This window comes from Python bivittatus, unplaced genomic scaffold (genome assembly GCF_059951505.1).
Source record: "Python bivittatus isolate LINGU-HERP-01145 unplaced genomic scaffold, Pbiv_v1 ctg000080_np1212, whole genome shotgun sequence".
In the NCBI taxonomy this organism is placed as follows: Eukaryota; Metazoa; Chordata; class Lepidosauria; order Squamata; family Pythonidae; genus Python; species Python bivittatus.
In genome coordinates this window covers 87,144,699-87,171,452 of record NW_028277035.1, presented here as the reverse complement: position 1 = coordinate 87,171,452, position 26,754 = coordinate 87,144,699, and the positions used below count along the sequence as shown (strand labels likewise).

The 26,754-nt window shown below is 45.2% G+C and overlaps 2 protein-coding genes across 3 annotated transcripts; both read left to right on the top strand.

Annotated features, from left to right (window-relative positions):
• Positions 1-322: 322 nt before the first annotated feature.
• Positions 323-13,016, top strand: LOC112541413 (uncharacterized). Of its 2 annotated transcripts, XM_088134550.1 has the most exons (8): positions 323-973; positions 2,638-2,710; positions 4,443-4,502; positions 5,230-5,304; positions 7,367-7,597; positions 9,568-11,850; positions 11,967-12,134; positions 12,823-13,016. In XM_088134550.1, the coding sequence occupies exons 2-6, from the start codon at positions 2,677-2,679 to the stop codon at positions 11,436-11,438; spliced, it is 2,271 nt and encodes a 756-aa protein (XP_087990676.1). In that variant the 5' UTR covers positions 323-973; positions 2,638-2,676; the 3' UTR covers positions 11,439-11,850; positions 11,967-12,134; positions 12,823-13,016. The 2 variants fall into 2 exon arrangements, with proteins under 2 accessions (XP_087990676.1, XP_087990677.1); XM_088134551.1 differs by lacking the exon at positions 4,443-4,502 and having other exon boundaries at positions 12,823-13,015.
• Positions 13,017-13,911: 895 nt separating this feature from the next.
• Positions 13,912-25,633, top strand: LOC103059196 (1-acyl-sn-glycerol-3-phosphate acyltransferase alpha-like). Its single transcript, XM_007434610.3, has 6 exons — positions 13,912-15,260; positions 18,202-18,335; positions 20,142-20,317; positions 22,128-22,223; positions 23,307-23,379; positions 24,255-25,633. The coding sequence occupies exons 1-6, from the start codon at positions 15,076-15,078 to the stop codon at positions 24,434-24,436; spliced, it is 846 nt and encodes a 281-aa protein (XP_007434672.1). The 5' UTR covers positions 13,912-15,075; the 3' UTR covers positions 24,437-25,633.
• The last annotated feature ends 1,121 nt before the right edge of the window (positions 25,634-26,754 follow it).

The window sequence follows — 26,754 nt, the reverse complement described above, 5'->3', positions numbered from 1 at the left end:
TTCTGGATCATCTTCACCATGTCCCCCTCTTCTCCACCATTCCTCATCCTATCAGGGTTAAACAGGGGGCATTTGCACCCAGACCCTAAAGCAAGAGGCTGCCAGAAAGGGGCGGGAGGGGGGCGGGAGTATGCTGCTGCCCGGGGTGGTACACCGGGCAAACCAGACGCGCGTGGCAGGGATTTTTTTCGGAAGCCCGTGGCCAAGATATCTAGGGAGCCAGCAGAGGGCTCCGGCTTGCCGCTTTTCAGTCTTGGGGGCTGCGGTCTTCCCACCCACCTCTTTTTTCGCCGGCTGTATCCGGGGTTGAGCTTCCTGGGTCGGGAGGTGGCGGCTGAGACCCTAGTGATTAGGGCGCCCCACCTCCCCAGAAGAGCACAGCCGGAGCTGCTCCCCCTCGGGTCCACCGGCGCCCCCTCGCAAGCGGGGCCGCGGGGCTTGGAAACGGCTGCAAACCCCAGCGCCGGAGGCGGCGGCGGCAACTCCGGGTCTGCGGTCATCGACCCGCGAACAGCTGGAAACTCCAGAGATTAGAAGGAGAAGGCTGGAGAATTAGCAAGAAAAGCCCGCTTCTCTCCGGGGGGCGGGGGAGGGGAGAACCGAAAGGAGCAGCCAGAGGACGGAGCCGAAGCTGGGAGCCGGCGGACTTCCTTGAGAGCGAGGCCCATTGAACTCAGCGGTGGAGCTTAATTTGAAAGGGCAGGATCCTGGAGGGCTCCGAGCAAGATCTGGCCACTCCTCTGCACATCCTTGCCTCCCCCAGCGGCCAGCCATGCCCTGTCTGGAAATGCACGAGCAGCTCTTCAAAGCAGCCTGGTTTTTTCTGCTGGATGTCCCCTGCAACTGATTTCAGAGGTAGCTTGCCTCTGGATATGGAAGTTCTACAGGGCGGTCCTGACCGTGAGCCATTGATAACTCCACATCTTCCATTCTACATTAGCGGCCACTGCTGTCGCCACTTGGTGTGAATTCCGTAAGTTGATTATACCCTGCAGGAAGAAATGCTTCCTTTCATTGGCCTAAAAGCCCTTGCCAGGGTCCTTAAGATGCAGGGGTTGGCCTTCACAGTCCCTGGGTTTCTCCGTTTCTCCTACATGGGCAGTTTTCTCGGGACCTACAGCAGAGGTTCACTTACTGCTATAGCTAAGCCTTCTTCCACCAGTTCCTCTGCCCATCAGCCTTTCCCTCGCTGGTATCTTCCAGAGACACCTCCCCACAGCCCAGCCAGCATAGCCCTTGATCAGCAGCTGGCTGGCTGGCTGGCTAGCTAACCTGCCTTCCCCCTTTCCTTTCCTTTCCTTTCCTTTCCTTTCCTTTCCTTTCCTTTCCTTTCCTTTCCTTTCCTTTCCTTTCCTTTCCTTTCCTTTCCTTTCCTTTCCTTTCCTTCCCTTCCCTTCCCTTCCCTTCCCTTCCCTTCCCTCTTTCTCTCTCTCTCTCTCTATTATAGAATGGCAAGATGGAGCTGTATTTTCTTTTTTTCCACCAAGTTTATGCATACAGCTAGAAAAATGAAGAAAATCCTGCATAAAGCTGCTTTTACACTTTTTTTGAGGGGCAATATCAGAAGTTAAAGCCATGAGAGTGAAGGACATTGCCATAAACTCTGTACAGACCAAATAGAGATGCTAAGTCAGTGTTTCTCAACCATGGAAGCTTGAAAATGTGTGGACTTCAGCTCCCAGAATTCCCCAGCCAGCCATGGGGAATCTTCAAGTTGCCAAGGTTGAGAAACATGGTGCTAAGTGAACCTTCCCCAGTTTTATAGGCGTGTTGGAGCTACGTCTTCCAGAATGTCCAGCCTCCGTGCCATTCCAGAATTCCAGAATACTGGCTGGGAATTCAAGAACCTGCAGCCCCAATACATCTATAGGCTGGCTAGGTTGCAAAAGGCTGTTCTAAGTGCAAAAAACAAGGGTATGGTGCAGATGGATAATTTGATACAGCTCTGATTTGTTATAAGTGACATCAGTGAGTTTAAATCTGAGGGGTGGGAAGACTGTTAGATGGGGAGGTTTTTTGCTTTCCCTGGTAGGTCAAGGGAGTATGTGATGAGCATGGGAGGTGGGAAGGAAAGAAGAAAGGCCGAGCACGTTGCATGGCATGTACAGCTGAATTTACATGACATACTAAGCCATAGGCTGGATTGGGCCCACATACAAAGCTAAAATGTGGCCAGCTGCTTTATGGTTCAGTGTGTTGTGTGAACCTAGGCAACAGGATTAGTTCAGTAAAGCATGGTTCAATTAACCATGTGTTGGGAGGTGTGTGAACACATTCATAATGTGTTTTGTCTAGTTGCACCTCAGTGTGCTGTGTAAACACAGCCACCGTAATTGATTCAGTAAATGAAGATTCAGGAAAATATGGTCTCATGCTGTATAGTGAACCCAATTACAGATTGCTATCTGCAAGAATAAGACTAGGTTTGCCAACTTTCTAGTAATGTCCCCCAGGGCTTTATTTTTGCCCTTATTCCCCTCTGGAGGAGAAAGTCCATTTATACTTGGAGGCCCTGTTACCCAGGAGCAAATTCCTGCCCCCGTGACCCCTGCAGCCCAAACCTTGAAGCTCCCAGTCTTCAGCTGTGTTCTCTCCATTCTGTCACCTGGCTCAGCATGCAGGATGTTGTCATTTCAGGTGGGGCGATATTTGCAGAAGCACCTGGCCATCAACATCATGCAGGAAAACTATGAGAATGTGATCTCGCTGGGTAAGCATTTTCTCATCCACCAGGATGTTGCTACGTCATCTCTCCTAAACTTAAAGCTATATTAATCCAGTGTTGCAATTTCCCCCAAGAGATGAATTTTGGAAATGGTCAGGCTCTTTCCTTATCTAAAGGAAATACAGATAATCCCCAGCTTAAGAACAAGTTCTGTTCCCAAGGCCTGTCCTTAAGTCAAGTTTGTATGTAAGTATTGTGTAATGAACTCAAACCATTGTGTATTTAACTCAAATTTTGCTACAATAGGCTCCGCTCTTACGGGTCATCTGTAACCCGGGCATTCTTAACCCGGGGACTACCTGTTGATAAGCCGTGCTTAACATTGGGGGGGGGGGGTTGATTGAGGGATGCAGTGTGGCCATGCTGAACAATGGGTGAGAGTTGGTTTATGAGGGGGAGAGTTTCCTTGGTTTTTGTTAAATTATGATATGCCTGTTTCCCACCAAAATGGCAGCAATCATGGTTGGAAGAGACTCTGAGGACTGCAAAAGGGAAACCTGACAGCTAGATATGTTGCTGGGGCCAGGGGTGTCACAAAAGTCAAGCTGGTGGTTGCATCTCAACTTATGTGACACTCCTTGTTTTTATTTATTTATTTATTTATTTATTTATTTATTTATCCTTTATTTTACAATCATTTAAAAAAAGAGAAAAACAAAAAGGAACAAAAGACACAGATACATACATTATAAAAAAAACAATTATATAACAAATGCTTAAAAGTAAGTGAAAAAATGCAACAGAAAAACAATAAAAAAAGAAAGTATAAAGTATATGTTGTTACAACAATAAACAATAACAATTCTATATATATTTATCTAATGCAAATAGAATACAGGTATACATATATCTATAACTATCTAATAAAATTATATAACTATCATGCTTTTTACTGTATTTTGTATAAATGACTCCCATATTTCATTATACTTGTCCATACAAAGTCTACGTCTACAGGCAATCCGCTCATAGGTGGCAAGTGCGATCAGGTCTTCAATCCACTGAGTAAAGGGGGGCGTGTGTTTCTTTCCAATATCAATAGAAGCAAATATGTGTAGCTCAGGGTTGAACTGTGGAGTCCTTGCGGTTCTCTGAGTTTGGTTGTTTTCTTGCAAATGTTTCATTACCCGGCTAGGTAACTAGGTAACTAGGTAACTAGGTAGTGCTAATTCTAACACTGAAGATGTTATCTTCCCAATGCCGCAATATCAGTCTTTTGGCCATAGTAAGGGCACAGAGAATCCATTTACATTGTCCACTTGTCAAGTTCCATGTACTGTACTAGGTATGTAATTCAAAAGAAAATTATCCTCTGAAAATTGTAGCTTTTGTCACACAGTCATGTTTATGGTCCACTACTTTCTCCTAAAACTTAGTAAGCATTGTAAAAACATATATTTAAAGAAGCATTATCCTTTACATCTCCAACAAAATGCTGTCTTAGACCATCCTTTTCTATACAAACGTAATGGAGTCCAATAAATTCTAAATAGTATTTTTTATTGTATAAGTTGTAGTTTAAGGTCCATTGACACTCTTGCTATAGAAGTTAAGACACTCTCTCGTTGTCTAGGTAATATAGAAACCTCTAATTCTGTATTCCACTCATCTCTTAATATCTGGATGTCAAATTGATGTATTGATAACAAATATATATAAAAGCTAATAGTAGGTTTTTTAGTTTTAAAGGATTTAACAAGTTGTTCTAATATCTCAGGTCTCTCAGAAGCTGAAAATGCTGCTGGTCCAAATAATGTTGTTAACAAATGTTGTAGCTGTAAGTATTGCTACTGGGTTCTATCTGGTAGATGATATTTATCTCTTCACACAGCATATGTTAAAAATTCATCTTCATCATCTATCACAGTGTTTCTCAACCTTGGGAACTTTAAGATGTGTGCACTTCAACTCCCAGAATTCTACGTTGAGAAACACTGCTCTAGGCTAATAAGGAGCACGTCTGATATTTCTTTTTAAAGTGGCCAAGGTTGAGAAACACTGATCTATCAATTGATAGATTGATATATGACACCCCTTGTGGATACCTCTGCCTGGGGCTGAAGGTTGCCTACCTCTGATCTAAACCTAATATTGTTTACTCTGCATTGCAATAACTTTGGAGCATCTCGGAAGTTCTTCCTGTCTTTTGTTACCCACTCCTTTTAACTAGAGCTGCCAGGACTTGAACTCATGATTGCTTGCATGCAAAGCCTATGGACTGACATAGCTCTGAAGTGGTATCTTTATGGTTATGGAACTAACGCAGGGTATCATTAGGGCATTGGACCAGAATCAGGGACACTGAGGTTCAAAATTCCCACTTGATCGTGGGGCTCGCTGGCCAGTCCCTCTTCCTCTCTAACCAATATCACAGATGTATTATTGTAGGCATAAAATGAAGGGAGTCCCCCGTGTTTGACCCTTTTGAGTTCCTTGAGATCAATGCAACAAGTGGCGTGCCTTGCCATCTTCTGACCTACAACCTCCATTTCTCCCATCTGCAGCAGAGGAAATTGCAATCAGTTGGCCTCGGATAACTGCCTTTGCTGAGTCCCACAGAAGAAGAGGGCTGGGGTGTGGTAAGTCTGCAGGGCGGAGGACGACTCTCCCCGTCTCTGAATAAATGCTCAAACTCCCTGGAACCTGGATTCCTCTTTCTCCTAGGATTTATCCAGGGCATGCCTGAAACAGCTGGAGCAGGCTGGATTTGATCCTGAGGTTACTATCCCATGTCAAGGCCATTTCTGGATTTTATCCATGGAAAAGGGACTCCTTTTCCAGTCATATTTTTTGGAATGCCCTGGACAGCTATCACCTGCAAACCTCTGCCTGCATTGCTGTTAGGATACTACAGCTTGTTGCATCTGCTTTTCTTTGTAGTAATTTATGGTGTTGCTGCTTTTTTATATTTTATTTTTACTGTTCTCAGCCACATGGACACTGTATCTACAGTAGAAGGAAAGGCAGTGTACAGACGCAAGTAGTATATAGTAGTTTATTTATTCTCTTAAATAAAGTAATAACACCAGGCTAGTGGATCGCAGCAGCAGTTACGCCAGCACAGCTTTTCTGAACTTGAGACCCAAAATTCTCATCCACCCACAACCCATAGCAGGAATTTTTGGAGTTGTCTGACAGATCTGGAGAACGTCAGGTGGGAAGAGGCTGTGCTCGTTTGATGGGCAGGTGGATGGGTGCCCCCCCCATGTCCTACTGGTCTTGCATTTGGGTGACACTTGGGAATAAGGTTTGCCAACTTTTTAGCCAGCCTTTGTAGCTGTGTCTTTATAAGGCAGCTTAATATCCAAAGCATAAGCCCAGAATAACAATGCTAACTAGATGACCTGTGACCCGTTGGGTCATCGTTTCAGAGACATTTCTTTACCTAAACAGAGAAGGAGAATGACCAAGGGCAAAAAAGCAGTGGGAGTGTGAGCGACTAATGATTTGCTGCCCCATTGACTTTGCTTGTGGGAAGCTGGCAGGGAGCGTCAGAAATCTTCCTCCCTCCCTCCCTCCCTCCCTCCCTCTCTCCAGCTGAGCCCAAGAACAAGGAAGAAACAGTCCAGTTGAATACAGTTCCTTTATTTGCTTACACCTTATAGACAGAATCTTGCCAAACTAAACCTATACTACAGCAACTAGTGGATTTACCCTGTGAGATTCTAGGGAGTGGCTATCCTGAACCTCCTTCTCTTCTCACGCTCCCCCTGCGGACTGTGTTGCCTCTTGCCTCCTCCCCCCTCCTGGAATGCACCCCTCCTTCCTGATAGCCTTGCTCTCTGCTGCAGTCCACCACATCACCCACCCTCCCCCTCCCTCCTTCCTTCCTTCTTTTCCACATATAATATAGGGTTGCGCCATTTGCCCTCCCCTCATAACCCTCAGGAGGGCCCTGGTGAAGCCACCTCCTCCTCCTCGGCTAACCCACGGAACTGCCTGCCACTTTGCTTGGGGGAAGTGGAACAAAGGGAGCTGCGACTGTGAGGAAAACTGCAGCCCTGCTCCCCATCCAGCATGTTCTCAAGGGCCCCCTCCCTTGAGGGAGGAAGGGGGCTCACCCATTGACCACCAGCGCACCCCAACCAGCCCTACTTCGCCAACAGGCATCCAAGTCACTCCCTCATCCTTCCCAATGCCCACTGCTGTTAAGAGGTTTCAAATTTCTGCCTCATTTCCAAAGCAGCCAATTGCTGCTCGCCCATCAGGCTTTGCTGCCAGCCGATTGGGCACAGAGGACAGAGGGAGGCAGGAAAGAGGTTGGGGATACGCCCGTGATGATCATGTGACCTGGGCTAACTGCAGCAGCACAGCAGTGCTGAAGCAGCCACAAATTTTCCAAATTTCAATCCCACAGGAGTCATGGGTCCTAGATTTTGGACACATTCTGTAAGTTAGCCCATTTGAGGTACCTTAGTTCAAAAATTGTTGCCCTATGATGCACCATTTTGCCCAGTTGAAGGTTACAGACACGAGAGCTTTAGTAGTATACAGCTAGATAATATCCATGCTGTGAAAAACCTTTCTGGCTGATTTTGTACATGAAGCAGCCATTAAGGCATTAAAGCATTTTTTTCCTACCTAGATCATTGGCAAGGCTACATAGGAACTCTCTGTTTCCATTGTGTTTCTGTGGTGCAGACATGGAGTCTGAACAGAGCCAAGCACAACAGGCCCAGATGCAAGAGTCTACAGCAGCCAGCTCAAGCGAAAGTGGGCTGAATTCTGACCTCCGTCGCCAGCTGGGCCTCATCCTGCAGACGGCCGGCAGAAGCCAAGTGGAGAAGATGCTGCGGGAGCTGGTTAAAGAGCAGAGCCAGGAAGGGAAGCGCAAAGCAAGGAAGAAGGTGCCCAAGAGTCCCAAAGATGAAGGTAGGCTGGTCTCATTGCAGGAACTGTGAGGACACTGAGAATGAAGAGGATGACACTGTGCAAAATAACAGGGGATGCCTTTTCGGAAGCATCTACAGAGAGGGTCAAAGGGGGACAGATGAGGAAAGGAGCAGGTCTGTGCAACATCTGCTCCTCTTGTTTAAGTGAGGGCACAATACTACTTTCATCATTTTGATGAAAGCCTTCAAGCCCGCGAAGGCCACTGCCTTTTCTGTTTGTGCTGGCTGGGTCTACTCCGTCACTATCTATATTTATCAGGGATTTCCTACAGTCAGTTCTTAGATCCAAGAAATTATAATATCCAAGATCCAGTTCTTAGAAGCTATGCAGTTATCTAAGTTATCTAAATACTAAGGACCTAAGTAATGCATCTATGTTATACCTGTTCTTGGCTTTTGAGAAGGAGTGGGCAATCCATTATCCCCCAGATGTTCTTGGGTTCCAGTTCCCATCACCGTTGACAGTTGGACTTCTTGTCTGATTGGAACTGCTGCCCAACGTCCCTTAGAAAGCCACAGGTTGCAAGGAGAGGCACAGTTGTTACATTGCATGTCGGATTTGCTACCGTGATGTGAATCTCTTTGGGGTTCAGCTCCTTCCCCAGGGATTTTGGAAGTCAAATCTCTGAGGATGAAGTGAGTCATATAGCTTGTTCCTAGTGCACATCCTTGTAAGAAGCTACTTGCAGCTGTCCCTATTGTTTGGATTGTTGAGTACAGATAGTCTTCAACTTAGGACCATTTGTTTAATGACCATTCAAGGTTATGATGGCGCTGAAAAAATTGACTTACAACCAGTCCTTGCACTTACGACCATTGCAGTGCCCCTGCAGTCACATGATCAAAATTCAGGCACTTGGCAACTGGCACGTATTTATGTCAGTTCCAGCATCCCAGGGTCACGTGATCACTATTTGTGACCTTCCCAGCCAGTTTCCAACAAGCAAAGTCAATGCGGGAAGCAGGATTCACTTAACAATTGTGGCAAAAAAAGATAGTAAAATCAGGCGCAACTCACTTAATGACTGCATCGCTTAGTGATGGATGTTCCAGGCCCAATTGTGTTTGTAAGTCGAGGACTTCCCGTACCTTTGTTAAGGCCCCAGCACATCTACTGCCTGCCCTTTTCTTGGACCCATTATGTAATTGGACAATTTAATGGTTCCAGGTATGAACTGATAGAACTACCTCACTCTGAACTTTTAATTTTGTGGAGGATGGATTATTGCTAAATAAACAATTACACCAAGGGGAACAGATATTTCCAGCAGTGTCCATGAGACACGTGGAGTGTGATGGTGGGAGTTAGGGCAGCAATTCTTGGAATAAAAATAATGGTGTTCCAAGCATTTTTCTATTTTTGAGAGAAATCCTGAAGAAGATGAGGTGGCTAGTATATTTTCTGATTGATCTAAGGAATCAAGCTACAATACAAAATGTTCTATATTAAGAAAAACTGAATTATGTGAGGTATACAAATAATGCATATTAAAATGATTTGCAAATAAGCTCCTCTCCAGTACATTATTGGAAATCTTGTTAAATGCCCTTTCGTTTCTTAGATTTTGTTAAACTTTGTATGTTCAAAATTAGTTTTATGTCTGTGAAGTTTGAAAACTCTTCTTTTTCTTTAAAAAGAAATATCAGATGTGCTCCTTATTAATCTACAGCAGTGTTTCTCAAACATGGGAACTTCAACTCCCAGAATTGCTAAGTTGCTAAGGTTGAGAAACACTGCATTAGATTGTAGCAAAGAGACCCAGAAAATTATCTTTGCTTGTGCCTAGTGGTCATCTGAATTTTTGCAGCCGTGCTCTTGTATCCCTGGACTGGAGCTGATAGGAGGACCGGTCCCAAAGCCCTGGAGAACACCAGTGTGAGAACGCTTTGGAATAATCATTTGGGACTCAGTTGGTCCTGCTGCCTCTCATCTTTCTGTTTCTATTTCAGCTGCTGAGGAGAATGAAGAAGAAGTGCAGCCAGAAGACAGCTTGGAGAAGGGGGCACCGCCATCAAGGAGATGTACCAGCCCAGGTGAGGGGGGTGCCAGCAGCAGTCAGTGCCAACAGGGCCCAGAGGACCAAACGCCTCCTCAAGACTCTTTCAGGCATCAGCAGGAAGGGAAGAATTCCAACAGCCAAAGGCATCTGGAAGAGCCTGGGGTGTGTGTGGAGTGTGGGAAGAAAAGCGTGAATGGTAGTGGTCGAGGCCACAGTATCCCCACACCAGAGAGGCCGCACCAATGCGCTGAGTGTGGACGTTGCTTCCGGCAACACTCGATCCTGGCTAAACATCAAAAGATCCACACTGGGGAGAAGCCCTATCTATGTGTGGCTTGTGGCAAGCGGTTCAACCGCAGTTCCAACCTGGTTCAGCACCAGCGTGTGCACACAGGCGAACGCCCCTTTCCCTGCACAGCCTGTGGCAAGGCTTTCACCCAGAAATCTGACCTGGAGCGTCATCAGCGTGTGCACACAGGGGAGCGGCCTTACGTCTGCCAAGACTGTGGGAAGCGCTTCTCCGTCAGCTCCCACCTTGACCGGCACAGGCGCACCCACCAGCATGGCCACCAGGAGCGGCCGTCTGCGACCCTGCTAGTCCCAGCTACTCACAACTGTCCAGATTGTGGGAAATGTTTTGGACAACGCTCTGGTCTCTCTAAGCACCGTAAGATCCATTCAGGGGAGCGCCCTTACCCGTGCAGCGCCTGTGGGAAGCGGTTCAGCCGCAGCTCCAACCTGGCGCAGCACCAGCGCATTCACACGGGGGAGCGCCCATTCCCTTGCAGTGACTGTGGGAAGCGGTTCATCCAGCGTTCTGACCTGGAGCGCCACCAACGTGTGCACACGGGGGAACGCCCATATACCTGTGCTCAGTGCGGTCGGGGCTTCTCCGTGAGTTCCCATCTTGACCGGCACCAGCGAGTTCATCAAGCCCAGGCGGCAGCCGCTGCTGCCCATCACTGCCCTGAACATGTTAAAGGGTTCCTCCTCAGCAGTGGGGCCAAGCAGACCCTGAAATACCAGCTGTACGGTGGCAAAGGGCGCCTCACACGCAGCAGCCACTGCTTGGACTGTGGGAAGAGCCTGAGCAAACTTCCAGCTCAGCCCCTGGGGCCTGCGGTAGAGAAGCCCTACAAGTGTGAGTGCTGCGGGAAGGCTTTTGCCCAGCGCTCCGCCCTGATGAAGCACCAGCGCATCCACACTGGGGAGAAACCTTTCTCCTGCGGGGACTGTGGCAAGGGCTTCATCCAGAAGTCGGATTTAACCATCCATCAGCGCATGCACACCGGGGAGAAGCCATACCGCTGCGACACCTGCGGCAAGTGCTTCAGCGTCAGTTCCAACTTACTGACTCACCAGCGCACCCACCTGGGGGAGAAGCCCTACGCTTGTGGGGAGTGTGGCAAGGCCTTCATCCAGCGCTCAGAGCTGACCATCCACCACCGCACCCATACTGGGGAGAAGCCCTACCAGTGCAGCCTCTGCAGCAAATGCTTCAGCCGCAGCTCCCACCTGAACCGCCACCGGCGCACCCATGGTGGCGGCGAGAAGGCCACAGTGGGGCCGGCCCCCTCCCCATTGCTTGCCCCCGACCCCCACAAGCCTGCCCTTCCTCTGCCCACCTCTGTCTTCTCCGCCTCTTTTTCGTCTCCCAGCCCTCTCCCCCCCTTGCCTGCCTTCCCTTCCTCGCCCTCCCCTCTTCCCATCCCTGCTTTGGAGCTGCCTTGGGCCCTCCCCTTCCCATCCCAGGGTTTTTCCCATCCAGCCTTCCCGCCTCCTGCCCCAAACACAGCCCAGGCTTCTTCTCTCATCAACTAATTTCTTCCCTTCCAGCCTATGCTCTCCATTCCTGCCTAAGATCCTCCTTCACTTCCTTTTAGCTGCCCTCCCAAACTCTCTCTGGTTTTCTTTTTTCCTTCTCCTTCCCTATCAACTGAAGGGGATTGTTCTCCTTATTCTCTGTTCCCCTGCCCTGGTTTCACTGGCCATGCAGGATGAAGTTGGAAAGGAGAAACGGCCTGGAAGGGGGCGTGCATCGAAGTGAAGCAGGTTGCCCCAGGGCTGCACAGCACAAGGGGTCTCAGCCCTTTCCGTCTTCCTGCCCTCTGCATCGTTGTGAGAGACAGTGTCAAACTCTCAGTCTTCCCACCAGGACCAGGACCTCCAGGGGTACCAGCTTTGCTGGAGGAGGAGGAGGACGAACTTGGCAGCTACAGTAGCAAGGATGCTGGTAAGCCTTTGTGGGTTGGGGGGGTGTTAGAGTGGCCTGACGATGCCAACTCTGTGACATCTAAAGTATCCATACTCCAGGGCGAACGGATTTAATGGTCATTCCTCTCTTTCTAGCTAACCTTGCCTACACATCTAGCAAGATGAGAAGGAATGACATAGTTAAGTCACGACATGGTGCAATGGACTGTCCCCCTCCAGAATTCGTATCAAGGAATCACATTTTTTGAGGCTCCCCTATATGGCAAACTCTGTGCAACTGGAAAAGATCTGAGGAAAAACTGGGTAAGGAATTTTTTTCTCGGACATGTGAGCTCCTGCCCCACTGTGGGGGGAAGCCTGAATTTGATAGCATCTTCTAGTACATTCTGAAGTAGCCCAGCCCACTCTTCTACTCAGAAGAAGGTGTCTGCAGAAAGGGTCAAAAAAGTTACGATGGTGGCTGTGATTGCAGGATGGAAGCTCCATCCTTTGCTATGTGCATTGTAACACGACTAAAAAAGGAGCAGGGTTTCATTTGAGTGGTGGCCACAACTTGACTTTTTTGACCTGCATGGACATCCTTGTGTCTACCTCCTCCAAATTCCATTCTGTTGTGTGTCATTCAGGCCAAATCCTCAATCCCTTGCAAAGATTTAGGAAGCCTGAAGAGCAAAGATTGGAAACCTGTTGCCTTCCAGAGGGTGCTAAACTACAACTCCCAGCAGCCCCTGCTAGCATGGAGAGTACTCTAGTAAGGGAAGCCTGTTACTGTAGTTCAGCAATTCCCTGTTTGGGAGAATTCTAAGCGCTCTCACCAAACTAAGACCCGGATCCTTTGTGAGAAGTGCTGCCAGTTCAACTGATGCAAAACTGCTTTAAGTTTCTAAGACAGACACATCTCATACCAGTATCTTGCCGCTTTGATCTTTTAAGTCCTCTCACTTCTGGCCTTCTTGTTTTGTCCTCCCCGATCTTCATTTTGGTGCTGCAGAATATGGCGCATTTATAGAAGGGAAACCAGACGAAGATGCTCTCGGAGGACAGAGAACACAACATCTTATTCAGCAAGACTGAGAAAAATGGGACAATTTTGGGCTGGCGACTGCTGAGGCTAGAGATTGAGGCCCAGCTCCCTCTAGTGCAGGGTTCCTCAACCTTGGCAACTTTAAGAAGGGTGGACTTCAACTCCCAGAATTCCCCAGCCAGCCATGCTGGCTGGGGAATTCTGGGAATTGAAGTCCACCCATCTTAAAGTTGCCAAGGTTGAGGAACTCTGCTCTAGCGTATAGTTAGCAAGCAATCTCATGTGCCTTGTCTTCCATGGAAAAAGGCTCCCAAGTTTTCTTTGTCATCATAATCAGAAGTGGGAATTTCAAGGAGCCAATATTTTAATTATCTATACATTCATGCATATACAACCCACACACACACACACACACACACACACACACACACAGATGGCAGCCTTTTAAATTATAATTGTCAGGACTCTTTGTATCAAGTGTAAAATTGTCTTTTTTTGTATTTAGTGAAATAATTATAATTATTGAACATTTTTATAGCATTTCTAAAGTGTGAAGATTTAAAAACAAAAACAAAAGAGGAAGAATTTTGGAAGTAATTTCCAGGAAGCAAAAAAAATGCTAACATCAATAAATAAAAGGACAGGAACATCCTTTTCTCACTTTAAAATTTGGTAGGATCAAAAAGCAAGAAAATAAGATGGCTTGTATTTTACTTCTCATTAATTTCGATGTAATCCCATTAATGCTTAAATCCATGAACAATTACCTGTTGTTTTTAATTAGCTTCCTAAAATATTTTAAGATTGCCATATTTTATAACGCACAGAAGAATCACAGAGACTACTAAAACACCAGAAAGTTTATGCCTTTTCATTAAATTATTTCATCTGAAAAGTTATTACTAGTCTCCTTCTGATTTTTGGCTACCATGGACTAACATGGTTCTCCTTCTACAATAGTGTTTCTCAACCTTGGCAACTTTAAGATGCGTGGACTTCAACTCCCAGAATTTGCTGGCTGGGGAATTCTGGGAGTTGAAATCCACGCATCTTAAAGTTGCCAAGGTTGAGAAACACTGTTCTATAATATAAAACTTACACCCAATCCCTTATTCCCTGGTAAAATGGCATACAGGGTGCCAACAAAGACCCTTTGCTGGGTTTGGAGTAAATGAAGAAAAAAACACATTGTGGAATGTGAAAGAACATGGGTACCATATGTAAGCAAACCTGGTGTCAAATATATGTGAATACATTCCTCAAGCCAGTTGACTACTATCTCAATAAAACTGGTGGAAGGCATGTGATGCAATTAGCAAGTTTGATCTTGGTGGAGGTGGGACTCTTGATGTTAGAAGACTCTTATGTGAGGCTCTGGTTTCCTAGCTCCTCTGTATTCAGTTCCACCTCTAACCATTGTAGCCAGCTAGATGTCTCTGAGAAACCCACAAGTAGAACATGAAGGTTAATAGCCCCAGACAGATCACACAGAGAAAGTATGCATCTAAATGGAACCGTCTTGGATTGAGGGCTGAACGTATCTCACAAGGCAAGGAATTTCACAGTTGTGGAGTCACCAACAGGAAGGGGCTGAACATGCCCCTTCCTTTGGAGCATCAAATGGCGGAGTTATGAAAAGCAGGTTGTCCCTCAGTACTTGTGATATGGGGATTGGGTTACACATACAGTGAGATGCAATAACCCAAACACACATGATATTCCAGATGCAGCCACGTGTATAGCTTCTTATACACATTTGTGTAGACCTTAACAGGTGATACCTCCTTCTCTTCCCCCACCCCAAACCTTCATTTGCTAATGGTACATCTGCTGTGGATAGTTCAAGAGCAGGCCTGAATAATTATTTTCTTTCTCATCTGGTGACAACTTGGGGTATTTTCTGTTAAATATATATGATCTTTTTGAGGTCAGTGGCCTTCATCAGTCAACTTAAAGTGAGCTGTTTCATTTATCTCGATCACAAATGTAATGTTGCAAGTATACACCTCTGCACATTCCTGGCTCCCACGCCCAGCTTCACATGTTTGTTAAAGCCCATTAATCTTCTCCCTTGCTGTGATACACTTGCTTGAACAAGTTTTTTTTGTTAATGTACGCTGAATTCCACGCCCAGCCACCCTACACCCTAAACACCATCAAAGCACTGCTGAGCTATGCGTGATGCTGGTGTGTCTGTAGTGTTCTGCTCCAGGAAAGAGCATGGCTCAGTCGCTTGGCCTAGTCAACTTTTTCCTCTTCTTCTTAGCGGTGCTGCTCCTTTATCATTATAGCAACATCTTCAGATACTACTTCAGGATTTGCTTTTTAAAAGCCTGGTTACTTGGGTGGTCCTTTTTTCTGCTTCCTGTCATAGCTTTCCGTGGAAGGAATGTGGCAAATATGAGGTAAGTAGATATTACTATGGCATTACACACACACACACACACACTTTCAGTGACTATCAGGTATTAAACAGAGCAACAGAGAGAGTGAAGTCCTTTTCCAAATGCCCAAATGGAACAGAAGAGTCAGGAGAAATGGCAGCAGGAAAGCAGAATTGTAGGGAGAAGAGTAGAGAGTTATTTACAGGTAGTCCTTGACTTATGTCCACAATAGGGACCAGAAAATTCATTATTACGGGTTGCGGTTGTTAAGAGAGGCATCACATGACCGCACCCAATTTCATGACATTTTTTGCGGTGGTTGTTAAGCAAATTATTGTGATTATTAAGTAAATCACACAGTCGTTAAATGAATCATGTGGTCATTAAGTGAATCATGTGGTTCCCCATTGATTTTGCTTGTCGGAAGCTGGCTGGGAAGGTTACAAATGGCAATCACGTGACCCTGGGACACTGCAACCTTCATAAAAACATGTCAGTTGCGAAGTGCCCGAATGTTGATCACATGACCACAGGAACACTGTGACGGATAGTCTTAAGTGCAAGGACTACTCATAAGTCACTTTTTTCAGTGCCGTTATAACTTTGAACAGTCACTAAATGAATATTCGTAAGTCGAGGACTACCTGTATTTGCTTACTTGTTTAGCTTAGTTAACTTGTTAGATTTGCAGCCCACCTTTCCTCCAGAAGCTCAAGATGGTGCACTTGTAGGTCCCACTTATCTCCAAAGAAATGATCCTGTCGGGTAAGTTAGGCTGAAATTGAGTGACTGAAATTGAATGAGGTAATCCAGTGAGTTTCCATGAATGAGGGTCCTAGTTCAATACCGTCACCACTATGCCACCTTAAGAGAACAAGGAGAAAAACAGACATCCGTGAGTACTGTGTACAAGAACTACAAATCTGAATCAGGTGGATAAGCAGAAAAACCATTGCAGAGATCGTGGATGTCTCTGGATCAGCAAGAAGCAACCCTGAAGTTCTAGGGCAAATGGTGTCCCTCAGCTTAAAACCTGAAGCTCCCTGATAGAAAGCAATTCCGTCTCCCACCAATAGCAGTCCATCTCCTTCCTGGCAGCTACCTGTAGGAAGAGGAAGAGAGAGACCAAAGAAAGGAGGTCTTGGAAGGAAAAGACAAGGTGCTGCCCACTGCCCACTGTTTACTCTTGCAGGAATACCTCCTTATAGTCTATTGTTCCTGCTACAAAAGGTGTTTTTCCCCTTTTGAAAATATGAAAAGATCACAGCAGTTGGAAGATTGAATCTTTCTGTAATTTGGCAGGACGCTTGCATGAAAAAAGATTTTTTTATCCAGAAGTGCCTGAGTTCATCTACATACTTGATCCAAAATGAAAAATAGACATTCTGGGACTATTGCTACTCTGAATACAGGGGGGCACTAACATGTGCTGGCCTCTGTACCTTCGTGATAGCTTACAGAGCCTGCAGTGTTTACATGATGGTGTCCAGCCATGCTTTCGTTACTCTGGTTGCTCCTTGTAATTCCAGAATGTTGTGCTGGTGACTTGAGCTTGATCAAAGAAACAAAATGTGGAGAGGAGATAGCACTTGATGGTGTATGCAGCAAACCACATACATCATCCATAATGGGATATGGATCATAGAATGAATTGCACTCATTCACTAGCACTCATGGGAGCTAGTTTGCACCCAGCTCCTCCAATTAGTGGAGCTCAGAGTTCCAGGGAAAAACAAGCCCAAACTGATACAGTATGGTGTTTGCCTGGGACCAGGGACAGCTTTAATCTGGTCACCCCTCAAGGGGATTCTGGGTCAGTCACTGAGCTTATCATTATTTATTTATTTATTTATCATATTTATATACCCACCCATCTCACATAAAAGTGACTCTGGGTGGCGTACAACAATTAAAAAGAATAAATACATAAAAAACAATTGCAAGTAGAAAATGATAAGAGCACACAAAACAAGAGGAGATCATGTGAATAAGGGAGCCATCGCAAAATCTCCCACGTCCCCTGGGACCCCCGGGCCTGATCACATAACCAGGTCTTGAGGGACTTGCGGAAAGTTGAGAGGGATGGAGCTAATCTCATTATTCAAATATTGCTAATGTCCTGAATGTCTCTGGGATCCATGCCACTCTGTTCCATCCACTCCTGTGACAAGGAATGCTGGAATATGTGCTGATTAGCTGATCAGTCCATGATTGCCCTGGTTTACCTTCCACAAGGCTCTTCCCCATTGCATCTGAAGGTGTGCCGGTCCTGCAGCTGAGGAAAAAACAAAACTCCTCAGAAAGACAAGAATAGAACTTGCTAGTGGTTTGCTTCCTCTACTCACCACATTCTATCACACTCTATTAATGTTTCTACTCTAAGCACAACACAATTTTTGGGATGCTAGCCAATGGATCAAATAAGCTCTGAAGGGAGAGAAGTACATTTGAACATTGGAGTTAATGGATTCCTTGGAGATGAGCATCACAGAAGAACTGCCCACCAGGAAGAAAGTTGGAATGATGCCTGGAATTGAGCACATTTTCTGTAGCATAAAAATGTAAGAGGAAAGGACATCAAAACAGTGTCAGACAATAGTGATATAATTGGGTAAATAGGACATTCTGGTGGTGCAATATAAAACAGTCATCTGGATGATCTCACTTGTCTCTTAGCCTAGACTCCTTCACAGGATTGTTATGAAGATGATCTCAACATGCATGCCTTGAGTTCCTGAGAAAAGGCCAAATATGAATGTGATGGTTAGATATCCATCACCTTTTATCCTCCTAACTATCTTATATGCTAAGCTAACCTGACACAATTGTCACTGGCTGAAGAGCACCACACATGTTTTATGGAAGAGTGCAATTTTGGACAGCTCTTATTTGAACCAGCACTAGCAACTTCCTCAACTCCTTAATGTTTCTAAAGTACATCTGCTCTCATTCTTTGTTTCAGCGTTCTGCGTTTCATCATGCTACCTTTGAAACACCTTTATGGCATTAAGATCAATGTGCAGGGAGCTACAAGCCTAAATCTGAAAGGGCCATACGTCATCATCTCTAACCTTCAGTGCTCTGTGGACTTGCTTGGTGAGTTTGTTGATCTTTTGGAGTGTACTGAGTTGGAAGGGCCCTGAAAAGGTGTCTTGAAATAGGAATAACTCATCTCCATCTCTACCTATGTAAGATTATCTTGAAGAAAGGTGGTCCCATAAAGAAAGGTGGTCCCACACACGAAAAGTGTCCATTGGATCATTTAATTTTATTGATCCTTTTTACTTTGTGTTTTTAACTCTTCATATTTTGTTTTTATTGTTTACATTTTGTTAAGCACACTGAGTGCTAGCCAGGGTAGAAAGGTGGTATGCAACTTAAATAAATTAAAAGCAGACAAACAAAACAGTAGCAATAGCAAGATTGTAGACAGTAGTGATGAGTCTAGTTGAATTTCCCCTTAGACAATGTATGAATACACTCCATGCATACTAAATATTTGAAACATTTGTCATTTTTTCCTTTAAAGTTTTCAGAATGTTAAGTCAATCAAAATGAACGTGCAGATTACTGCATACAACAGTCCTTATGACCAAACACTAGAATACATAAAAGTCATCTTTAAAAAAAACCCTTCATGATATGGAGATTCACTATGTTTAGTCACACAATATGAAGCACTTGGAAAGAGCATATGATTGAATTTGCCTGAAATATGCTTACTCACTTGTACAGCTGGCCATTTTTAGTCAACCTGATAGAAAACAAAATGGCTTCAAAAATTCTTCCAGTTAATATTAGATGATGGGTATGAGTATTTTGTCTATCTTTCCTTGTGCCCTGTTCTCTGCAGTGATTTGCAGCCTCTGGGTTTTTCATGCTTCAGTTGAAGGCAGGACTGCAGGAGGTTATCCTCTCCTGATCCTTTTCTAGATCAGGAAGCGTGAGCAGCTGGAGAGGCTACAAACTGATGTAGAACTATGAAACACAAGGTAGAGGCCAAATGCAGCCTCCAAAAGTGTGTTTTCCATAGCTGGAAGCAACAAAGCTGAAGGACTTGTTCTGTGGAGAAAGATGGGCTTTGTCAGGGGAAGGAGGACACCTTCTAAGGGCTTCTGCTCTGCTGCAGTTCCTAACCACCAGACGGCCTCCTAATGGGAGAACTGATCCCTTAGATAGTCAGGCCGTAACCCACGTAGGGCTTCCTAACCACAGAATAGTCAACATGGCACTGAGAGAAGCAAGGTCTTTGTCCTAATAGCTTTCCTTCCAGAAGCTCACAGCCAGCACGTGCAGGAAAGTCCCCTTTTCCTTAAGCAGTTTTTCCCAACCTTGACAGCTTTAAGATGTGTGGAGTTGAAGTCCACACATCTTCAAGTTGTCAAGGTTGAGGAACCTGAAGTCAGCCTTCCTCATCCTGTCATCTTCCACAACCATTGGTTACAACCCTCAATCCTCATTAATATGGAATAGCCAAAACAATTTTTTTTTTAAGAGGAGGCAAAATGCACTGTTTCTCGTAATACAAACTGAAACATATATAGTTCAGTCCAAAATACGTTGGTCCACAAATTAAAATTTATTTATTTTTAATAATTTTCCTCTCCTTTTTTTTTTTTTTTTTTTGGCTAACAACTTTCAACTTCAACCAGCACAGTCATTTGTAGGCCAACACTTCTGGCAGACACAGCTTGGGAAAAGTTGCTCAGGGATGTTCATGTAGCTTTGTACCAATCCTTTGACCTCACCAGGGATGTGAATCTAGGTCTGTTCACTCCAGCTGGTGCAAATCCTGCCATGGCTACATTCCACAATGGGGGACTGGAAGGTGGAAAGAAGCTACAGTTAACCTTGGATTTGACCTTCTTCTTCTGACCCTCTCCTTCTTCTGAAAAACCCCAGGGATTTTTCAAATCTTGCCTGAGCGATGTACCCTCTTCGTCCAGAAAGAGGTCCTGTACATGTTGACCGTTGGTGTTTTCTTGTGGCTGTGTGGTTTCATTTTCATTGATCATAAAAAGGAAGCAGAAGCTGTTGAGATAATGTCAGCAGCAGGAGACACCATGCTCCAGGACCATGTGAGTAGGGGAAGAAACCACTGCTCCATTGGACTTTCTGTATTCCTGCCTTAATATACAATCTTGACCTGATTTTTATGCAGATGAGTAATTAACTCAATAGTAACTGAGCTGGCAATAGCCAGTTTGGTGTAGTGCAGTGTTTCTTAATTTTTTTTCTCTCAGGACCCCTTCCTATTTTTAAAAATTATGGAGGACCCCCTTTTGTTTGTATGGGTTATATTTATCGATATTTACTGTATTAAAAATTAAAATTGATTCATTTGCTGCTGCTATTGCTTCTCACAATGGTTGGATTTTCATACTGCAATTTTTGTAATTTTTATTTTGAGGACCTTTGAGAGGGTTTTAGGAGACCCCCAGGGGTCCTCAGACCACACTTTAAGAAACATGGGTGTAAAGGTTAAAGACACCAGGCCAGAAACTGGGAGACTGAGTTCTAATCCTGCCTTAGGCACAAAACCAGCTGAGTGACTTGGGGCCAGTCTCTCTTTCTCTCTCTCAGCCCTAGGAAGAAGATAAAAACAAACCACTTCTCAAAATGCTCCGAAGAAAACTGCAGGGACTTGTTCATGTAGCTGCTAGGAGTCAAGACTGACTTGAAGGCACAGAACAAACAATGTGCTAATTGTTGTCATAATCCACCAACATTAAGAACTAAAACACAATTGTTGTCATAATTCACCAACATTAAGAACTGAAACACAATTAGAAAACACTGCCTAGGGCAGTGTTGTCCAAACTTGGCCACTTTAAGGTGAGTGGACTTCAACTCCCAGAATTCCCCAGCCAGCCATGCTGGCTGGGGAATTCTGGGAGTTGAAGTCCACTCATCTTAAAGTGGCCAAGTTCGGACAACATTGGCCTAGGGCTTTCCTGGGAAAAGGATTGGTTCTTCTAACAGCCCAAAGATACCCTTCCCCAAGAGGATGCCCACCAGATATGGCACACTACATATTGGGTAACTCTATGTATAGCTTTTGGATCGTTCCTGGACTGGTTGAAGACCCATGTGATCCCACAGGGTCATTTATTTCCCTTTCTACTCCACTTCTGCTTTGGGACAGGCCATTTTTTCATCTGGGAACTCTTGACTCATAGGCTCTCTTCCCTCTCTATAGGGGTGAGCCTACTTTGTTGCCCATTAGCATTTTATTTATCTTTTTAAAGACTTAGCAGAGGAGTAGCACTGTGATGGCATTGCAGCCTGCTCTCATTGCAAAGGCTTTGATTTTTTTTACAAAGCACCCATTTTTTAGCACGATTAAGAAGATGGATTTGGGGTTAGGGTTAGAATCCTAGTTTTTGCACATCCTGCCTTGAGTTTCAAGTGCAGTGGTAACAGACAACTACAACTCAGCTTGAAACTGTTTCTGAACATTTAGGAAATGGAACGGTGGCAATGTGAAAGGGAACATACTGTGTAATCCTTTACTCAGGTGTTGCAACAAATTTGGAGGCAGCCTTATTACTTATGTTTCATGCTTATTCCAAATGCGGAGGACAGAAGAGATCTGAGACCCTACATTCCATTCCATGACGGGGTTCTCAAATGTTCAGAGAAAATTCAGGGAACTTCTGGATGGCGGCAAAGAATTTGTTTTCTGTTTTCCAATGCTACCATTTAGAGGTCATCTGGATTTTTTCAGCCATACTCTTAAATGAAACCTACATACATCTTAGGATAACGTTTCTCAATCTCAGCAACTTTTAAGATGTGTGGACTTCAACACATTTTCAAGTGGCCAAGGTTGAGAAACACTGGTCTAATGTATTCATGATTAAACATGTTCTTTCCTGTCTGATTTAGCTGCGAATATGGGCATTCTCTGAAGGCCACAGAACTGGTGAATCCACCATGGAGCCCTTGCAAAGAGAGGCTTTCCATCTGGCAGTGAAGGCCCAGGTAAGGTTCTGCCATTTCCACACTTCGTATTTCTTCATTTAGCTCTGATAGGAATGCAGATCCTAGAGCAGTGCTATTTCTGTGAGTCATTCTGTTGTAGAAACCGGGACCATCAAGGCGGCAAACTAAGAAATGCATAATCATAATCATTATTTGCATACAGTAATAATTATTATTGGCAACTGAACTACCACCCAAAGCCAGCAATGTAAAAAACAAAAACCTTTGTATCTCATATTAGAAAAATATTTTCTTATTAAATACTATAAATTCAGGGTTGAGGAGAGCTGTTTTGTCTTCTTCCCACAAAATGCCACCACAACGCTAGATTGAATCACTTCCTTTCAGCTTAATATGTTGCTATTAAAAGTGTGCATGAGTATAAACTTTAAGTGGGGTGAATTTTATGGAAGGGGGGGAGAGAACACACCCAAAAACCAACTGAAGACAGAATAATAAATGTTTGAGGAACCATACCAAAGCAATGAGCAGGGATGGGGACAGTGGAACAGATCAGTGTTTCTTAAAATGTGGTTCTTAAACTCTACTGCTGATGTTTAAGTTAACCCCTCATTTGCAAGGAAGCAAAGACAGAGGAATCTTTTGGGGACAACAAACTTTCCCACCAGGGTTGTTTTTACATGCCTTTTACAAACAGAACCAAACAGCAGCAAGCCTTGATTTGTGTGAAAAGATCCTGGGGGGTCTTCCTCTCAGCAAGGCCTTCCCCATTCCTCAGATCTGATTTTAAGCTTATCAGAGATTGCAGCAATAGCATATCACTACATGGATGTGGCCACATATGCTATTTCTCTTCCGTTTTCCTTTAGGCAGTTGTTGCAAAGAACTACCTAAAAGCAACTGCTAAGGAGATGGGGTGTCCACAGGGTATGGTCAAACCAGTCAAGATGGTGGCTGTGATGGTTTGATTGAAATTCCTCGTTTGTTATGTGCAATGGCCGCCATATGTACTTGTTACCTGCTGACACCCGGGTGGAGAGGTTGGCTTCATGACTCCACTTTCACAATGCCGTGGTAGCAATACCTCCCTTCTGGGCAGTGATTGTTCTTCTTTCCATGCAGGTGCCAATCATTCCTGTGGTGATGTCCTCTTACGAACCATTTTTCAACATGAAGACTAACAAATTCACATCTGGTATTCTCTTGCGCCGGGAATAGCTAGGTCAATGCTTGTCTGGGGCTTCTTCCTATAGAGGTAGCAACATCTCACCTCTCATGTGGAGGTCCTGAGGACCTGGAAGTGTAAGGGGCAGGGACTGAAATATTGTAGGTCAGCCCTTCATGACACTGCACTGCAGGCCCCTAGGGGCAGATAACAAATTTGGACTGGGAAGTCCACTTGATTTAACCTCCCTGGAGAGGACAGGGCCAAGATGTTCAGCCTGCTCTTAGGGTGGGTTATTTTGTTCCTTATTGGAGGATTTCTTTTAAAAAACAAAGAAGTGGTGCGGCTGTTAGTCTGTTGTCACATCTTAGCAGTATAATCATGGGAGCTCTAAAGGGCCCCCAAATAGGCTGAGGCACATGCAGGGTCACGGGTGGCCCACTTTGGCTTGAAAGCCAGAATCTCTCTGAATGTAGCATGAGTGGAGAACTTCTGAATGGCAGAGAAGGTCTATAGTTCATGCAAACTAGTGCATACTAAGTTTAGACCAGTGTTTCTCAACCTCGGCAGCTTGAAGATGTGTGGACTTCAACTCCCAGAATTCCCCAGCCAGCAAGGCTGGCTGGAGAATTCTGGGAATTGAAGTCCACACATCTTCAAGCTGCCGAGGTTGAGAAACACTGGTTTAGACTCATTAGCTACAAAGTCAAGTGATGGGATGTCATAGCTCTGGTTTTATGTTGCTCATACACAACTCAACTTGTGCAACTTAGGGATGATTATGCCTTCCCCGAACCAGCTGGGACCCTGCAAGCTTAACTCTGGTCATCTGGATGAGGCATTGCATGCATCTGGACTCTTATTACCCATGCCACAATAGGTTTCTTTATTTTCTCTCCTCCAAGGGGACATCACCATCCGGGTTCTTCCACCGGTGAAGACCAAGGGATTGAGCCCGGTTGATACCCCAGACTTAACAGATCGTGTGTGGGAGACCATCCTGTCCAACTTCCGTGAGATCTCAGGAGAGCCTGGGAAACAAGCAAGCGTGGCCAAGGAAGACACCAGACAAGCCACCAATTATTAAGGACCTTAGCAACCACTTTTTCCCCCTTCCTGTGCTGCTTCTTGGCCTTTACGTGGATCTACCCATTTATGTGGCTGCCTTGGGTGTCTTAACCGGTGACCCGGACTTGTTGTGCAAACTTCCTTTGGGGGAAAGCCGAGAGATCCTTGGGGAGCCCGTAAAAGCAGTCCCCTTGGTTTGGGCTTGAGTCTGCTTCCCTTTCCCACGCAGTTTAAAGGGCAGGAAACAAAAATCAAGGGGAGCTCCACGCGGCGCAACCCCGATCAGGCTGGGTGCAGTTCCCAAACAGGTTCCTCGGCTGCGTTGCTACGCCAGCCAGAACTGGGGAAGGCGGCGGCATTGTGAGGCGAGCGCCTGTTGCCACGGCAACCAGCACCTCTGATGCAAGACAGACAGCTTGGTCTGAGCCAGAGAGAGCCTGTTGGGAGGAAGTATTCACAAGGTGATTGTGAGGCCAAGCACGTGCCTCGCACACCCTCCTGAAGGCTGGAGCGGAGGCCTCGCCCTTAATGCGGCCCCAGGGATCTCAGCTTTTTTGCACGCAGGTAAATATGGCGCAGGAGGACCATTTCATCGGATGCCTCCCGGTAGGAGCTCCCCTGCCTTGCTTTGGCCGTGCAGCGGGCTGTGGGAATCCCAGCCATTGTCTTAGTGTGTTGCATAAATCGGGCCATTGCATTAAACCATCATGGGGTTGAGCGCTTTGGGGAATGGCCTGTTTTGTCAGCACAGCCACGGTCTTTTGTTAACCCAAGTTTAGTGAGTTGTGTGAATGCAGCCAGAGGTGGTGGGACTACAGGCTAATGCATCTGATTTTTCCAGTTATTGCATTGTGTATGTTGGAGGGACAGAAAGCTTGAGGGACTTGGAACTATGTCAATTAACCCTGCCCGATTATGGCATTTTTCCCTCCCATTGAGGCTTTCCCAGTACAAGACCAGCTCCTGCAGCACTAATTATACTTGTTTGCCCAGGAAGTCTAAAATAAATGTTACAGATCATGGAATATTGTTTATTTACTCCATACCACCACAATTACACATCTCTAGGCAGTTTATAAATCATTTCATGAAAACTACAGAAGCTGTAAAAAAAAATCAGTAAAATTTAAAATAGCCCTCTGCTGATCTGATAGGAAACAAAGGGTAGATAACGGTATCCAAAGGCTCGTCTGAAAAGGCTGTTTTCACCATTCTCTGAAAGGGGACCAAAGTGGGGGCTATCCAGATCTTTGTTGGGGGGAGCATATTCTAAAGCCTTGGCAACTTTAAGATGCGTGGACTTCAACTCCCAAAATTCCTTAGCCAGCCATGCTGGCTGGGGGGTTCTGGGAGTTGAAGTCCATACATCTTAAAGTTGCCAAGGTTGAGAAATACTGTTCTAAAGGGTCAAAGGGGGGAGCATAAGAAAAGCATTGCTTCCAGGTCCTGTCCTCTTCATTTTATTTTCACAACTTCCCTGAAAGGTAGGGAAGCTAAATTACAACACCGAGAATAGTCTAAGGCAGTGTTGTCCAAACTTGGCCACTTTAAGATGAGTGGACTTCAGTTCCCCAGCTGGGGAATTCTGGGAGTTGAAGTCCACTTATCTTAAAGTGGCCAAGTTTGGACAACACTGGTCTAAGGTCATCCAATAACTTCCAGGCCAAGTAAGGCAATGAACTCAGATCTCCTGAGGCCTAATTTGACATTCAGACAGTGCTCGGGATTGCAGCTTCCGGAACTGGCAGAGTAAAGCTATATCAACCCAACATTCCCAGAAGTTGGTGAAGGCTGTCGTAACGACTTCTCTTCATTAGTTCTAAAACTATAACTTTTAAACCGCGATGCTCAGAACTCAACACTGTATTCCAAGTGGGACCTGACTGAGTAAAAGTGGGACAATTACTACCCACAATCTGGATTCTGTGCTCTTCTTAATTCATTCCCAAATAACATTTACCTTTTAAGCATCTGCATCACAGCGTTGGCTCGTGTTCAGCCCATGATCTGTTTAGAACACCCAGTTTCCTGTCACATTTACTACTGCCAAGGTAGGTCTCCTCCATCTTGTTGATCCTTCTGATATACCTGGAAAAAAAAACGTTGTTGTTTGATATTTCTCATAAGCCTCGGCCCATTCTGTACTTTAGCCTTTCTAACACAATCCCTACATTTTCGGTGGCTGTCTTCTTTGGTTTATATGTCTTTTTTCCCCATTTCCTATATTGTTGTTGTTGTTTAGTCGTTAAGTCGTGTCCGACTCTTCGTGACCCCATGAACCATATTGCGCCAGGCCTTCCTGTCCTTCACTGCCTCCCTGAGTTTGCTCAGTTTCAT

Coding starts and splice junctions, on each gene's coding strand:
- LOC112541413 (XM_088134550.1), top strand. CDS start 2,677: ATGCAGGAAAACTATGAGAATGTGATCTCGCTGG. Junction 2,711..4,442: donor TGAGAATGTGATCTCGCTGG/GTAAGCATTTTC, acceptor CTAATATCTCAG/GTCTCTCAGAAGCTGAAAAT. Junction 5,305..7,366: donor AAGAAGAGGGCTGGGGTGTG/GTAAGTCTGCAG, acceptor TCTGTGGTGCAG/ACATGGAGTCTGAACAGAGC.
- LOC103059196 (XM_007434610.3), top strand. CDS start 15,076: ATGGCTCAGTCGCTTGGCCTAGTCAACTTTTTCCTCTTCTTCTTAGCG. Junction 15,261..18,201: donor AGGAATGTGGCAAATATGAG/GTAAGTAGATAT, acceptor TCTTTGTTTCAG/CGTTCTGCGTTTCATCATGC. Junction 18,336..20,141: donor GTGCTCTGTGGACTTGCTTG/GTGAGTTTGTTG, acceptor GAAAAACCCCAG/GGATTTTTCAAATCTTGCCT.